Consider the following 15,623-nt stretch of genomic DNA (forward strand, 5'->3'; position numbering starts at 1 on the left):
TTTGATGTTCTTTGGCAAAATGCCTAGCGATGGGATAGTTTGGGTCATTATACTTTATGGCTCTTGCATGTTCAAGTATTCTTCGTTTGACGGGATGTATTGTGCTACCGATATAATGAAGATTACAGGGGCATACCAAACAGTACACACAATATGGTGTAGTGCATGTGAGAAACTTATTGATTTTCTTCTGTGTTGCTCTGCCCGGTATTTTATAGGTTGTAATTTTAGAGCTTGTTATGCACGCTTTGCAGCGATTACATGGAAAAAATCCAGTCAGATTGCCCAATCTGGGTGTTCTAGGAACTGATTCAAAATGACTGTTGCTTGTATCTTATTTCACAGTCTTCATTCCTACCTTTATCCTGATGATACATCTCCCTCTGCTTCCCTCTGTCATTTCTCTATTGCTCGAGACAAGTGCTCTTTCTGGCCAACTTGTCTAAATTGTGAGCTATCTGTCTTCATTTTGTTAGTCAGTGTGCACCCTGCAAATAGACTTCAGAATATCAACGGGTCACAATTTAGTCAAGTTGGTCAGAGAGAACACTTGTCTCGAGCAATGGAGAAACGACAGAGGGAAGCAGAGGGAGATGTATCATTAGGATAAAGGTAGGAATGAAGACTGTGAAATGAGATACAAGCAACAGTCATTCAAGGGAGGGAATAAGGATGACACTGGAAAAGAATAATAAAGGGTTGAAATCCATGTTTAACACTGTATTTACCTTGTCGGTCAGGTTGGCCTCAAGATACGTCCATGAATTGTAAATGAATGCTGCATGTTACTACACTGTAAACAGTCCTACATTTTTTTAAATTGTTATTTAATAAATCATTAATGCAATTTAATTAAACTATTATTTAAATAGAAAATACCTATGGTGGTCTTTGGTGCTTGGTATGATGTGCACACATTCTCTCTTCGAAAATACTCTTTCGATCCATGATTTCTGAGCCTGAAAGAGAAAGACAAACGTAGAAGAGATTAGAACAGATGAGACCGTAGATTGAAAGCCAGCCACTCTAGTTCTCATTCATAATTTATAGCTAAGTGAGAAACGCTCTCTGGCAACATACTTTTTGGGAGAATCGTAAAACACTATGACAGAGTCTGTAACATGCCCTTGGTGGCAAGTATGGTATTGCGTGCTGCAAACACTTTTTACCACCATATTATGAAGACAGATTTGTGAAGGTTGTGACAAGAATATTTGTGCACATTTGCTGTGTGGCAGTGGTGATGCGTTTTGTTTTGTACTGTTGAATCTTGGTGTTTCTTTGTTACATTGTGGTTTTTGTATTGCAGTCTGCATTGACTGTTCTGGTAAGTTTTGTCCTGTTATATTTTTTGTGGTGTTGTTTTCCTTCTGCTATGTTCTTCTGGTTTCTGTAATTACATCTAGGTGTCAACAAATGCTGCTACATCCATCCAAACGCCGCACATTCCTTTAAAGTTCCAGAGACAAACAACCATTTACCAGTTACCCCAGTAAACTCAAAACTGTAGTCGAGGCCCATGCCTTAAATTAGCTCTTACGCTGTATGTGCTAGTATGCCTTGCTTCTATGAACTATCAGCCTGATTCATGAAAGACCCGTTTTGCGAGTCTTTAATAGCGATTCATAAGGAATCGCTATTACAAGCTCGCAAAACGGGATTCATGTAGGAATCGCAAAAAAAAACTTTGATTCCTACATATTCCTTATTTGCGATTAGCAAATTGCTAATCGCAAATAAGGAATAACTCCCCATTCATTCCAATGGGCCAAAAGGCCCATAGGAATGAATGGGGAGTATTCCTTATTTGCGATTAGCAATTAGCTAATCGCAAATAAGATAGCGATTTAAAGGGTGCCAGGGGTGTCCAAAGAACACCCTGTAGCACCCCTTAAATGCAAATTTAAACAGGTGTTGTGCTCACACATGTCCAAAGGACATGTGTGTGTGCAACATGCAACTTAGAAAAATGCTTTTAAAAGCATTTTTCTAAGTTTTCACTATTTACCACTGGGTTTAACCTCGCGGTAAATAGCAATTTTAAAATGAATGATGAATTGCATTTAAGGAATCTCAAATAGAGATCCCTTAAATGTCATTCATCGCAAAATAGCGAAATTGCTATTACCGATTTTTGCATTTGGGATGATGAATCCCAAATGCAAAAATCGCACTCGCAAAGGGCCAGATTCTCAGAATCTGGCCCTTTGCGAGCACAATTCAGCTTGATGAATCAGGCTGTAAGTCTCTCTAGTTCTTTTCTCTATGATGTACTTCTAAGAGGAATTTCCGAACCTCCAAGGCTGGAATTTTTTTCTTCTAGAGCTGTTTATTTCCATGGTATTAGCCTGAATAAGAATTATTTTCTTAACATTGATGCAATCTTTCTTTTTTTTGTTTCTAGGGACGGTAAGTGTGTGGTTGCGAGTCTAAGGACTGCAGGGTGCTTGAAGCGCTTCAGGGATGAGCTGTACCTGTTAACTTTATTGGGTCCAAGCTCTAAAATCGCCCTTCCATTTACAAAGTGATCAAACAGATTAAATGTGAGACTGGAACCAGGGACCACATGCAGCATGCATTTTGCATTCGCAGAATCGTGCTGTTTGCGACCAGTAAAATGCATTTTGGTATGAATTCCAATTTGTGATTCAGTAACATGTTACCGAATCGCAATTTGGAATTGCGAATACAGACCAATTCAGTATTAGAAAAGCGCATGTTTAGGGCATCCCTTCCTAATACTGAATCACAGCGGTATGTAGGAATGGTTTCTGGTCTCAAAACATTTGCATTTTACCACCTAATTCAAGTAGGTGGAAACCCATTCGCAAAAGGGAATGGGTCCCCAAGGGACCACCTTCCCCTTTGTGAATGTTCGTAAAAATGTTTTTCAAGAGCAGGCAATGGGACCACTGCCTGCTCTAGTAAAATAAACTTTTCATGTTTCTTTTTTAAATGCAACCCATTTTCTTTTAAGGAAAACGGGCTGCATTTCAAAAAAAATGTATTGCTTTATTTAAAAGCAACCACAAACATGATGGTCTGCTAACTCCAGCAGGCCACCATCCCTGTGATTTTAGCGATTCCTAATGAGTTGCAAATTGCGACCTACCTCATTCATTTTAATGACATAGGGCGATTTGCGACTTATTAGGACACGCTAAATGAAGCTCATGGAGTTTCATACAGTCAAATAGCGATTACCTAATTGCAATTTGCAGAGAATTGAAATTAAGTAATCGCTCTTTGAAATAATAATACATGTGGCCCTAGATCACTAGAATGCAGCGTGTCAATGAGCAATTGGAGCACTGGGGTAAAGACAAGGCTTGAAATCGGTTTTAAGAGCTTGACAAAGTGGCATATGTGAAAGCATCAAGCTTATGATGCAGAATCCACAAAAAGGCGCTTAAACGTGGAGGTAAACAAAAAGTACCAGAATATTCCCTAAAAACTTTGTTATGTACAGTGGATTAAAAGTTGGAAGAAAGTTTAGTGGTAGGAACACAAACACACACGATGAGCCTGCTTGGTCTTTCTTAGCGTGACTATCAAATAGGTGTACAGTAATCTAAAATGGCGCGTTTTGGTGAAATGTCTATATCTTGCCTCAGAAATAATAACTTAAAATTATTGTTATGTGGTAATGTTGAATTATTTCTCCTCTATCCCTCTCGGGTATACAGACATACCTATCCCATGGGGTCTGCCAACGGCTGTCAGCAGGCCACGAGGGAGATGGAGAACCACTGCTGATCCAACTGCTTAACACTGTTAAAGGGGGACTAGGGCTAGAGTAAAGTGGCGGAAATGGGACAAAATAGGAAGTTTGATGAAACATGAAGAAATAAAATGTCGTCGAAAAAATGACGGATGTAATAATAAAAAGTAATAACTTTTTTATTGTGTTTAAAAGAATTATTTGACAAATAAATAACCTCATGGCATTCAATTATTTTACTTTATTTTTGTCAGGGACTTTACATCCTTCTTAAATGTAAGGGCTTTAATTCCTCCTGTAGAAGGCTGAAAATGTTATATTCATGTCCACAGAAATACCTGACCAATTTCTAGGAGGCTGGACATAAGTTATCCTTTTGCAATTTCTCTATCCGTGCCTACTTTATCTTCCATAGATATTAATTCTATGGACAAGCAATATGTTGGCCAGAGAGTCACACTGCACACAGCATGCTGAATTGGCGCAAAAAATAGGCCTTTGCAGGTTTTCAAGTTTTGGGCGTGTGTGTGGTACACTATGATGTTTAGAAAACACTTTTTACTACCTGTTTTCTGTTTTGAAACTGTTGTGCAAAAGTATCCCTAATCTTCTTTCCCAATGCCATTAGCTAGTCGCCCAAGTGCCCATTTGAAGTCATCTTGATTATTGTAACTCTCTGCTTCTGGTCTCACCCAATTCTTACACTGCTGTGGTGCAATAAAAATGTGACAGAATGCCCTGCTCCTATCCTTCCCTCTTGTTCTTCTTTTTCTTTTACCTAAAACCATTACACTGGTTGCCAGTTTCTGCACAGATTACGTTTAAGTCCTTTGGAATGGTCTCCTGAGGCTACTGTTGTAGGGGCCCTTTCTACCTTCAACAAAAATTTGTACCACACCCTCTCGTCCCATTCCCTCAAATCTTCAACAGCCCTGTCTTTTTGTTTTCCGTTGATTCTGTTGTGTATGGGCTGATGGCCGAATCTTTTCTATCACTGCTGCGAAAATCGGGAATTTGTTACCAGGAAGTCTATGAGCCACATGTAGGTAGCCCAATTGCGATCGCGAAGGCAGAAATTTTCAGACTTTCAGCATTTGCGATCGCAATTTGGGCAGTGTGCAATGTAGCACACAAAAACCCACACGCAAAATAAGGAATCACAAAATGTGTGATTCCTTATTTTGCAAATGCATTTAAGGAATCCCAAATCGCGATTCCTTAAATGCAATGTAGGAAGCACCCAAGTTGTGCGATTTTGGCATAAGCAATCGCCAATTACCACCAACTTCATACATGCCCTTAGTGCATGTATGTGCATGTATGTGCTCCACATGTGCACACATGTTTATTTCAGGGGTGCAAAAGGGTGTCCTATTGACACCCTTGCAACCTTGAAATTGCATTCTCAATTTGCGATTCTCTAATTGAGAATCACAAATTGAGAATGTCTTCCCATTCATTCCTATGGGCCTTCTAGCCCATAGGAATGAATGGGAAGGTATTCCTTATTTGCGAATCTCAATTTGCGATTCGCAAATAAGGAATAGGTGGGATTCGCAAAAATTTTTGCTAATCCTACCTACATAGCGTTTTGCGATTCTCTAATTGCGATTCCCTGAAAATCGCAATTTGAGGATCGCAATACACCTTTTACCTACATATGGCCCTATATGTTCACAACCCTTCCATAAGACCTGAAAAATGTGTCTTTTCCCCAGATTCATTACCTAGCCTTAAGGATCACCTTGTTTACAGTCTTCCCAGGGCAGGACACCTTTTAGGTATTCTTTCGCTGTTCACATTTAACAAGGGTGGCAGAGAAAGGCAGAATATACTGTTACACATCTTGCACCTTTGACCAGGATAGGATGTATCACTGATGCTATCACAGACACGGAAGATGGGTGTCAGAAGAGCGTCTCAATAATAAAGGGCCATATGAAATCTGGTAGAGCTAAAGATACCACACGACATCTTCATAGTACTAAATGGACTAGTGCACAAGGTATGCTGGCACATCCTACAATGAATTGTGCTTATTGCAAAGGGTGAAGCAGCAAGCAAATGAGCTCTGCTCCTTTACTGGCAAACTTGTACCTATTTTATATATTTAGCATTTGGTGCTACATTTCATACCTGGGCTCACTGGTGTAGAGAAAAGAGTATATAACATGTATTAAAAGGTACAAGAGAGATCGAGAAAAAAAGTTAGAAAGAAAGCATTTTCTTATTAGCAGTGTAAAATGGCTTAGAGCAGTGGATTTTAACCTTTTGACTTCTGTGGACCCACATTAAATCATTGCTGAAATTCAGGGACCACCAATGAATAATTACTGGGAGTCCAGGACCCTGAGTATAAGCAATTTCAATGATTTGAACCTCAAAACATTACACAAAAATACAGAAGCAAGTATACGCTAAACAAATGCTCAAACATTTAAATATTATGTTTAATTCAATTCAATTCAAAGTTCTTTATTTCGGCATAGTTGCCATATTTAATTCACAATCAAATATAAAAAAAGTTGTACATTTAGTTTTTTCATGTATATACTTTATAAAATGTAATGTACTAATTTAAATAATATTTCATTATATAAAACAGTTGTAGACCCCCACAGTAGGCCTCGCAGACCCCCAGAAGTACTCAGATTAGGAACCACTGGCTTAGTATATTAACCAATGTTGAAAACTATAAAATCAAGTGAACTTATTATGTACAGTTTGAATGGTAGGTGTGGTGTCTAGTTTGAATCACCTCTAGTAATGATCTTGAAGATGCCTGTTTGCCATGACTTCTTGTAAAAATTTGCAGTTGTGGGATAGGACATCACCAGACCACTGCAACAGTGCTACCTCAACTCAGCTATGCTTCTTTGCAGCAATATTACCCTTAGCTAGGCACATAAACACAGGAAACAGAAGGACTGTAGGCAAAAGGAACATACTCCTGCCATTTTAGCAGGCTTATCTAAGCCCCATCCATATTTTTCAAAAGCCCCCTCAACTTGAACATGGCTTCTCCAGGAGAAAAGGCAGTGTAACTCAAAGACATTTTAAGGCATGGGCAAAGTAGGCAATTGCTCACGCCCCCATCTTCAAGGTGCCCCTCTTAAAGTGATCTTTCTCCCTCTATCTCATCTCGTCTACTTATCGGTCTAAGCCTCTTTCACTCTCTCTGCCTACCTCAACCTCTGACTATATCTGTCTCCACCTACCCCAATCTCATCATTTGCTCCTTTGCAATCAACCTCTTTTTCTCACCTAAGCTACCGCCTGCTCTATCATCTCTCTCTCGCTCAAACTTGAACTAGCTTCGTTTTTACAGTTTGTCTACTTCTCTGCCTACTTCCTCCCAGATTACTCTTCACCTCACCTCCCTATACCCCCTTACTTCCTCACCTTCTTCTCTACCTCAACCCTCTTTCTGCACCTTACTTATGTGTTTCTATCTCACCTCCCTGCAGTTCGCCTGCATCTCCTGTCAATCACCTACTCCACCTCTCTCTCTCAATCCCTTCTCTCTTCACCGCACCTCTTCCACTCTCTCGTTCCATACCTCACCTCCCTCTACTTTCTCTCTTGCTCCATACCTCACCTCTGCCTGCTTTTCTCTCACACCTCTTTCTACCTTGCCACTCTTCATCACCACCTCTTCTAATATGTTGGTTACACCTCACCCACTCTCTCAATTTTTAACCCATCTTTCTCTCTTTTTCTCTTGCTACCACTCTCTATCTAATTTCCCACTTCACTACCTCACCTCTCCACCCTCTCTCATTCTACCTCTTTTCCCTGTGCCTCACCTGTCTCTCTATTTGACCACTTTTGTCTGCACAACTCATCTCTCTTTCTACCTTTCTCCCCTCTCACTCAGTTTTAATATCAGCCACGTTCTTTTTCTCATCTCTCCGTATGTCACTTCTCATGTTGCGCTTCTCGCTAACTCATCACTCGCTCTCTGCCCCAGTATCTCATTTCTGCCTGTCGATTTATTGTTTTCTGTTTCTAGCTATTTCTAAAAAAACTCTTTTCTATCTCAACTCTCTCTGTATCACACCCTCTCCTTCCTTTTACGTGTCCTTCTTGCTATTTCTTTCTCTCTATACCTTTCTTCCTTACTCTACAATGTTAACTATCTCTCTCCCTCTCTACCTACCTCTTCCTATTTCTACATCTCTACATCTTCTTTCTGGACACTTTACCCTTCTCTCTTTACCTAATAACTCTACTTTACTTTCATTATCTCGCTTTTTCATTTCTATCGCCCTCTTCTTCACCTTTCTTTGCTATGCCATTCTCAGTACTTCTCTCTCCTTCTCCTGTTTCATGCCTCATCCTATTTCTCTTGGTCAGAAGTGCTGGAGTTTAAGTATAGCCAAATAAATATACACATAGTGGCAGATTTACAAGCCCCCTTGCAACACTTTTGCACCGCCGTTGCATCACTTTTGTGATGCAGCGGCAGCGCAAAAAATGCAGCCAATTTACAACATGACGCATCTAGGGAGATGCGTAACGCTGTAAAGCCCTGCATCACATTATACTTGTGTCAGGCATAATGCATGCAGGGTGGGCGTTCCCACGTAGGAAAGCCTCATAGAGGTGATGCAGTGAAATCTACAAGATTTCACTGCCTCACTTCTAGGACGCCACTGCATCAAAACCTTATGCCTGCTTGAAGCAGGCGTAAGGAGTGATGCAGTGTAGTGGGAATAGGCCTCAAAATGCATTGCTGGAGTTGTGTTGTGTTTGCGACGCAACTCCAGCAATGCGTGACTTTTGCGGCAACAGATGCACCAGGATTTCTGACGCATCTGTCAATCCTTGCACCATGGTGCGCCGTATTCTAAAAACGGCCCATCCATGGTGGCGCAAGGGTTTCTCAGAGTGGTGCAGGGAAAGTGCTGCATCTCTACAGATGCATCACTTTCTTGTAAATTTGCCCCATAGAATAGAGGCAGAACAAGACAGAGGGACACTATTAAGAGGGAAATGATGAGATTACCCCCAAAGAATTATGAAAAATTAAATCTTCAGACTAGTGCTTCGATTTTCGGTGATACAGGAGGAGACAGTTGTGAAGTGAGATGTATTTGTGTTAGTGAATATTTGTCTATTAAAGCTACAATTTCAGGTGCTATGTGCTTACTTCCAATTTAAATAGTGTCCCCTAGTCCACTAAACGTCCACCAAGTTTCCCAGACTTTGCTGCAATGGGAGGAACACGCTGCTTAAACACTGAACTCCAAAATATTTTTGCAAGAACAAAATCTATAAGAGCCAAAAGAATGGCTTCATCAATGCTTCTGCGAGCTTTGCGCTGGCAGAGGACAGGCAGCAGGAGCTGCAGGTTGTTGTGTGGGGCCGGGTTTCTGAAAGTTAAACCTATATTTAAACATTGTTAGACATCATGTGGTTGGGAATTTGGAGAAAATTGCAAATACTTTCATAGTCCTTCAAATGGGCCCCCAAAATATGTCTTTCTTGGGGCCCAAAAAACACTTAAAAGTATAACTAGTCAAAACAAAACACTGAAGTAATCTGGTGACATATTTCACCCTTAATCTAATCCCACACACCCATAGCAAATAACTACAGAGTTTGTTGTCTGCCTCTCGTTCTAGCAACCTTGTGGTATGCACATTACAGTGTCTTTCTTGCATACATTGACATAGTGACTACTGATCACGTTTACACTAGCGCCCACGTCCGGTAAATACGAGCACATGGCCGGACAGGCCATTTATTCCATAGCATAGGGCATTTCCCGGGAGGGCTGGAGCCCTTGGAGGCCAGATTTGAAAGCCCAGGTCCGCTCCTGGCGCCTTTGCCCCTTTCCCCACCATCCCGAGGTTAATTGTAGAGACAGGGGACACTTAAAGGAAGAGAGAAATAGCCATCAGAGTGGGAGAAGAGGGAGGGGAGAGACAGGATGGATGGGTGGAAAGAGAGAGTGTGTGAGGAGACGAAGGGAGTGGGGCGTTTGAGCATTTTTTTGCCAGGGCTGCTTTTGATTCCCAAGTTCGGCCCGGCCCCGCCCCCTTTGCACAACATCAACGTTTCTCAGAAATGTATTTAATATGTGGCTCCTGTCAAGTACACCAAACCAGCCATCGTTTCGGGAAATCTGAACAAATCCCCATTATGAAAACATTGTATTTGTTTATGTCATTCCAAAACTGATGCCGAGTTAGAAATCTCCCTTTATGAATTCCCCAAGTGGGAAGTCGGAAATGTTCAGTCGGGTACAAAAAAGAGGCAGGCCCAGGAGGGCAGTCTTCTCGGTACAATAAAGTGAATGCGGCTGGAAGGCCCCCATTACCGGAGCAGATGTAGACAGTGATATTTTTCCCCAGGGTCCCCGGACGCGGCAAATAACCCTGGGCCATCCATCAGGATTACAGAATATATGATCAGACGATGTCACACGTCAGCAGTGAGGGGACCAGTTGGGGAATCAGTCTCTGTTTGCTATCCTGAGTCACAGCTGTAAAGCAGAAGTGATGGACGCGCTGAGCAGTGGGATTGCGTTACTCTGGCAATGTTCCTCCGACAATGCAATTTAACCCTTACATCTGACGGAGTTCAGCTGCATAAAAAGCACCGGAGGCCAGGCAAGTATGGAGGTGTGGGAGGGAGCATGATCCAGCGCCTTCCATCAACGGTACAGTGACATCAGTGAATAAACACGTATATTTCTAGTTTCTTCTTAGGTTTCTATTGACATCATATCTGAAGCACTCGTATTTTCAGCGAAAAGAAGCCTCTGGGTATTCGTGCGCTTTATAAGTTGAATCATTCATTCATTCATCCATCCATCCATTCATTCATTCATTCATATGCTGTGGGACTGCAAGGACAACAGTCAGTGAAAACTGACCCCATTCTTGGTGGCTGGCCTTCAGAATTCATCTGTACATTAGGGTCACCAACTTTCCAGTATCACATCCCATGACACTTTGGCAGGGAGTCATTTGGCGTGCATGGTTACACCTACTGGGGAGTAAGGGTGACAATGAGTCACATCTGCATTTTTCCCATAATATCAAATTATTGGGGGGAGCTTAGAAATAGACTTCCTGTCAACACCTTGGCACACCCACTGGCAAGGTGGGCAACTCATCTATAGGGGGCGGAGACCACCGCTTGATGTGGTCCAGGGGGTATGCTTTTGCCAGGGAACTAAGAGACTTGACATGTTTTACCGCTTTGCCTAAACATGCTGTAAATGATCACTGTATTATAAGAATAGACAAGGCCCACAACACAGTGAAATTTCCCTTAGAAGGGTAGTCTCTTCAGGATGGCCTGTGAAGGGAGTTCAGTGGGGCGGAAAGGTGGTGCGGGGAGGGCAGGGTGACGGTTAGTAAACACCGAAATATGGATGATTGGCGGTAAGTACACAATTAAATAAATAAAACGAATTTCGTTGCGTGCGATCCACCTTTCCCACCCACGGAACTCCCGCCACAGGCCGCTCCTGAGTCACTAGCAAAGCAAGGAAGGTCCAAGGATTACAAGGCTAACAACGCTTAATAAGCTGGTTTCATAGGTAAATGGAGACACACTCAAAGCTCTGGACCTCTTGAGCTTCGTAATAAATACCTGTTCTTTCAGATTTTCATATAGAAGATACGAATACTTTGAGTTGCGGTGTGACATCTTTATTGTTGTATTGTGAGACATGGACAGCCGACACGTGTTTCGCCCCCTAATGGTGAATTGCGCCGGGGCTTTCTCAAGGCTATTTACACAAATATATACAACTGTTTCCATATTATCAAAGTTCCAAAGCAGGAGTTTAAATACTCGCAAATCAGTATTCTTCTGTAAGATCTGTGCGGAAGGCTAATCGCTGCAGTTCAGTCCCTGCCCGCGGCTCTCGACATGCCGACTGCAGCGACTAGCCTTCCGCACAGATCTTACAGAAGAATATTGATTTGCGAGTATTGAAACTCCTGCTTTGGAACTTTGATAATATGAAAACAGTTGTATTATACGCTGTATTTGTGTAAATAGCCTTGAGAAAGCCCCGGCGCAATTCGCCATTAAGGGGCGAAACACGTGTCGGCTGTCCATGTCTCACAATACAACAATAAAGATGTCACACCGCAACTCGAAGTAGTCGTGTCTTCTATATGAAAATCTGAAAGAACGGGTATTTATCCCAAAAAGCACAATACTGACTTTCACGGAGTACACACTCTCCCCTTCTCAAATTCGCTCCTGAGTCTCTTCGCTTGACATCAGAATCATTGCCCAACCACTAGTGATGCCGTGGGCTAGTTGGAAACTGTGGAACCAAAAAACAAAGGGCCTGATTTAGAGTTAGGCAGATGGTTTACTCAATAACAAACATATCTCGTCCATCTTGTTAAGAGTGCCACAGGACATAATGCATTTGCAATAAGTCACATGGAATATCCATCATATTAGTGACAGAGTAACCTTTGCGCCAAACTTTAGATCGGGCACATGGTTTTTGGCCCAGCATCCCCATGTGGGCATTCCTTTTTAGAATGTATTTCCCTGTTCTTGCATTTGCTAAGCTTGTGAGTCTTCAGAAATAATCTAAGAGCGCCTACCAAATGATTGGTTAGAAAAAAAAACCTTGACTGGGTATTATCTAGGGACGAGAGAGGGCTAGACATCATCCAGATACATGGTCTATTCACCAAGATGTAGCGTTGTGGTAAAGTTATAGTCTAACGTGGAAGTACTGCTGTGCTGTAGTAAAAAATCTCCTACTTGACCAAAATGTTTGATCTTGGGCCAATCATATTCTTGCAATGATACTGTGCACTAATCTAGCAATATGTGAGCACTGAATCAAGCTTCATAAAATAGACACCAAGAGCATATTCCCAGGACAAGCATCCGGCATGGTTTACACTTACACATTCATGGCTATTTAACTGAGTGCCCTCCTTCACTATTGGCATCTTGAAAAGAGGAGATGTTTCTGAAATTGGTTGTGTAGTACCCTTCCTGTGCAACAGCTCCTCCCTCCCGGTCAGGCAGTAAACAAATGCTTGTTGCAGACATTTACGCTTAACAGCCCATATAGTATTGAAAGAAGGTAGGGACCCCCTGCCAGGCAGTTTACGGTGTGCGACAGGTGACTCAAATTCTCCCGCTGAGCTTTTATCTTGCTAGTCCTGGAAGTGTCAAAAATAGGGACAGTGTACAAGCCCACTGCGGACAACTGGACAAACCACCCAGATGCAGGCCTTACCACATACAAACAGGTTCATGAGAATACACACCTTCATGATATGACCCCTGTTCTCTTTAGTGATTAGCACAGATGAACATACTATATCTTCCTTATGTTCGCCGTGCTCATGCGTGCAGACTGTGCATTAGTCAAAACATGTATTTCCATATGTTATGTTATCCGACATTTGTAGCGCGCGCCGATACTCGGGAGTGTCCCGGTGCGAGAGCCTGTTTGTAGGAGATAGATGCCATGAGCCAATGCTGGGTGTTAGATGAAGAGCAAGGTTTTGACCTGCTTTTTAAACAGCCTAAGGTCCTGGGTGTTACGTAGCCCATAAGGTAGGGCACTCCAGGCTTTAGCCACCCAGACCGAGAGGGAGCTACCTCCAGTACTAGCAAGGCGGTAGTGAGGAATAGCGGCGAAGCATTGCCCTGTGGAGCGTAGATGTCTGTGAGGCACATAGAAATCAAAGCATCTCCTGAGATACGTGGGCCCTGATTTTTATAGGGCACCATGGGCAATGGTGAGAGCCTTGAACAGAACACGCTGACCCTCCGGAAGCCAATGCAGGTCGCAAAGATGTTGCTTTACCAACCGGAGCAGCCCAGAATCGCTCTGGCGGCAGCATTTTGGGCAATCTGTAGCTTTTTCAGCTGAAAGTCGAATATAATAATTTAGGCGCAAGTTCACACAATATTCACCAACAGATGAAAAATGCAAAAGGCGCACCTTTATTAATCAGAAATGAGGGCACGCGCACAGCTTGATTATTAGGTGCAGAGGTTGCACAACTGGAGCTGCACATGTGTACATGGAAGTGTGCGCTCCAGTGTTTGCACAAGTGCACGCTACTTGTGATATGACCTCAAGGGTGTATTACCCTTTTTTTGCCATGGGGGCATAACAGGTGTTTCACCGAGGCATGTCGATATTACAAAGGAGGACACATATGGTTTTGTGGCTCTTTATGAAATATGAATTCCACTGGTGCAAAAATGTGTGCTCAGAGAAGAAATACATTTCTCCTCCCCAAGCCACACAAGTATTTCAGACAGCAAGTTGCAAATCAATGGCTAGATGTAATAAAACAAATTATATTGGCCTTGAATGCTTGTTTTAAATGTGTTTTTTTGTTTTACAACAGTTGTAGCATATTTGAAAGGTAGAATAAGACAGGCACATTGTGCATATTTATCCACATAGCAATATCACAAAACAAAATGAAGTACAGAGTGTTAAAACTTTTCAAACACTCACCCATGGTCACAGATCTGGGTCTAATCCAACATTATTTTGCTCGCCACATCAGCCCAGTTTGGACCCAGCCATATGCAGATCAGTCTTGACCCTGCTCCACGTGGGAACAGTGCAGTCCGAAATGCCAAGCCGGGTCGTTCCTGGCCCGAAAACAAGCATCCTGGGACCCGACTGGGGTGGCATAGTGAGAAAAAGAACGATGGATTAAAATCAGGTCTGTGACTGGGGGTGAGTGGCTGAAAAGCTTCAGCATTCAGTCCATCATCTTCTTGTTTTTGCCATATTTATCCACACAATTGGTGTTCGCCACCTTGTGTTAAAAGGTGCCTGTTCTTAAAAATAGATGTAAGGCAAAAATAATTGCATTATAAGCATATTTAAGGTTTACAACTGCAACCACCGATTTAATATCGTGTGATTAAATTAAAGGCAACTGGGAGAACATTTTGGGTACAGTCTTTAATAGTTTTAAATGTAGGAGAGGGAGTTGTTTTATTGCTTAGTCATGAATAGTTTGTCAACATCAATAAGAGAAATGTAAAAGCTACTACATTTTTTGCATTACTGATTTATCATTTTCTTTACTCTCTCAACAAAGAATGCTCTCTAAAAAAAATAGCCGTGATTGCTTGTTTTTTTTTACTTGAGGCTCCATATAATGTCTTTGTATGTTTTCACCATTCATGAAATGGTGTACCATTTTTTCAATCAAAATCCTTTTTGCACAAGTACGTTACTCACTTTCGATTTTCCAACTCCACTTGCCCCTTTCTTACAGATTCTGAAGACTGAGCTCAGGCTTGTGCCATATTATAGAAGAGCGCAAAGGCAACTAACCCATTGTACGTTGCACTGATTATGGGTCCCATATCAGGTGGAGTACAGCTAGTGTCTCTGTGTGTGTCCTTGGGGGGTGCAGGGGCAGAACAGGTGTCCCAGAAAACCCCTGGTATCTCCTGCTGGGGGATACGGTCACACATTGCACACGCCTTCGGACAGGGCTTGCCCTAAATTGGATTGGCAAGGACAGCGCCCTGGAAGAAAGAAAACGTGTTGTTTGTTGTTGGGGCGAGTCGGGGGTGGCCATTTCGGTGTGATGGCAGGAGCTGTGGGGAACATGGGAGGAGGGCAGGGGGTTGATGGGGTGCTAGCAATTACGCTGAGGTACATTAAGAGCTGATTACAAAATGTTTAGCGGGACCCGAATGAGGCCAAATGAGATGGACAAATTGTTATTTGCATGACATTAAGTCAGGCAGCTCCCTGCTGCATCCCTCAAGATATTGGCACACCCGGCCTGCACCCATGCCCAAGGCCAGCCTTACCTTTGGGAGAATCCCAGTCTCCTTCTGTAGGAGGTGACCAGTTCTTGTGCATTAAAAGGGGGACCATCACTTTGACAAGTCTACCCTTCAGTGGGGC

The 15,623-nt window shown here is 42.4% G+C and overlaps 1 protein-coding gene across 1 annotated transcript in view; it reads right to left on the minus strand.

Annotated features, from left to right (window-relative positions):
- TRPM3 (transient receptor potential cation channel subfamily M member 3) overlaps positions 1-1,521 on the minus strand; it is a 979,327-nt gene extending 977,806 nt beyond the window's left edge. Inside the window, exons 1-2 of the mRNA XM_086963586.1 lie at positions 1,489-1,521; positions 880-959 (exon numbers count right to left, since the gene is read on the minus strand). Coding sequence (XP_086819712.1) covers positions 880-959; positions 1,489-1,521 — 113 coding nt within the window. The remainder of the gene's footprint in view (positions 1-879; positions 960-1,488) is intronic.
- Between the last annotated feature and the right edge of the window lie 14,102 nt (positions 1,522-15,623).

Source organism: Lissotriton vulgaris, chromosome 3_1, assembly GCF_964263255.1.
Source record: "Lissotriton vulgaris chromosome 3_1, aLisVul1.2, whole genome shotgun sequence".
In the NCBI taxonomy this organism is placed as follows: domain Eukaryota; kingdom Metazoa; phylum Chordata; class Amphibia; order Caudata; family Salamandridae; genus Lissotriton; species Lissotriton vulgaris.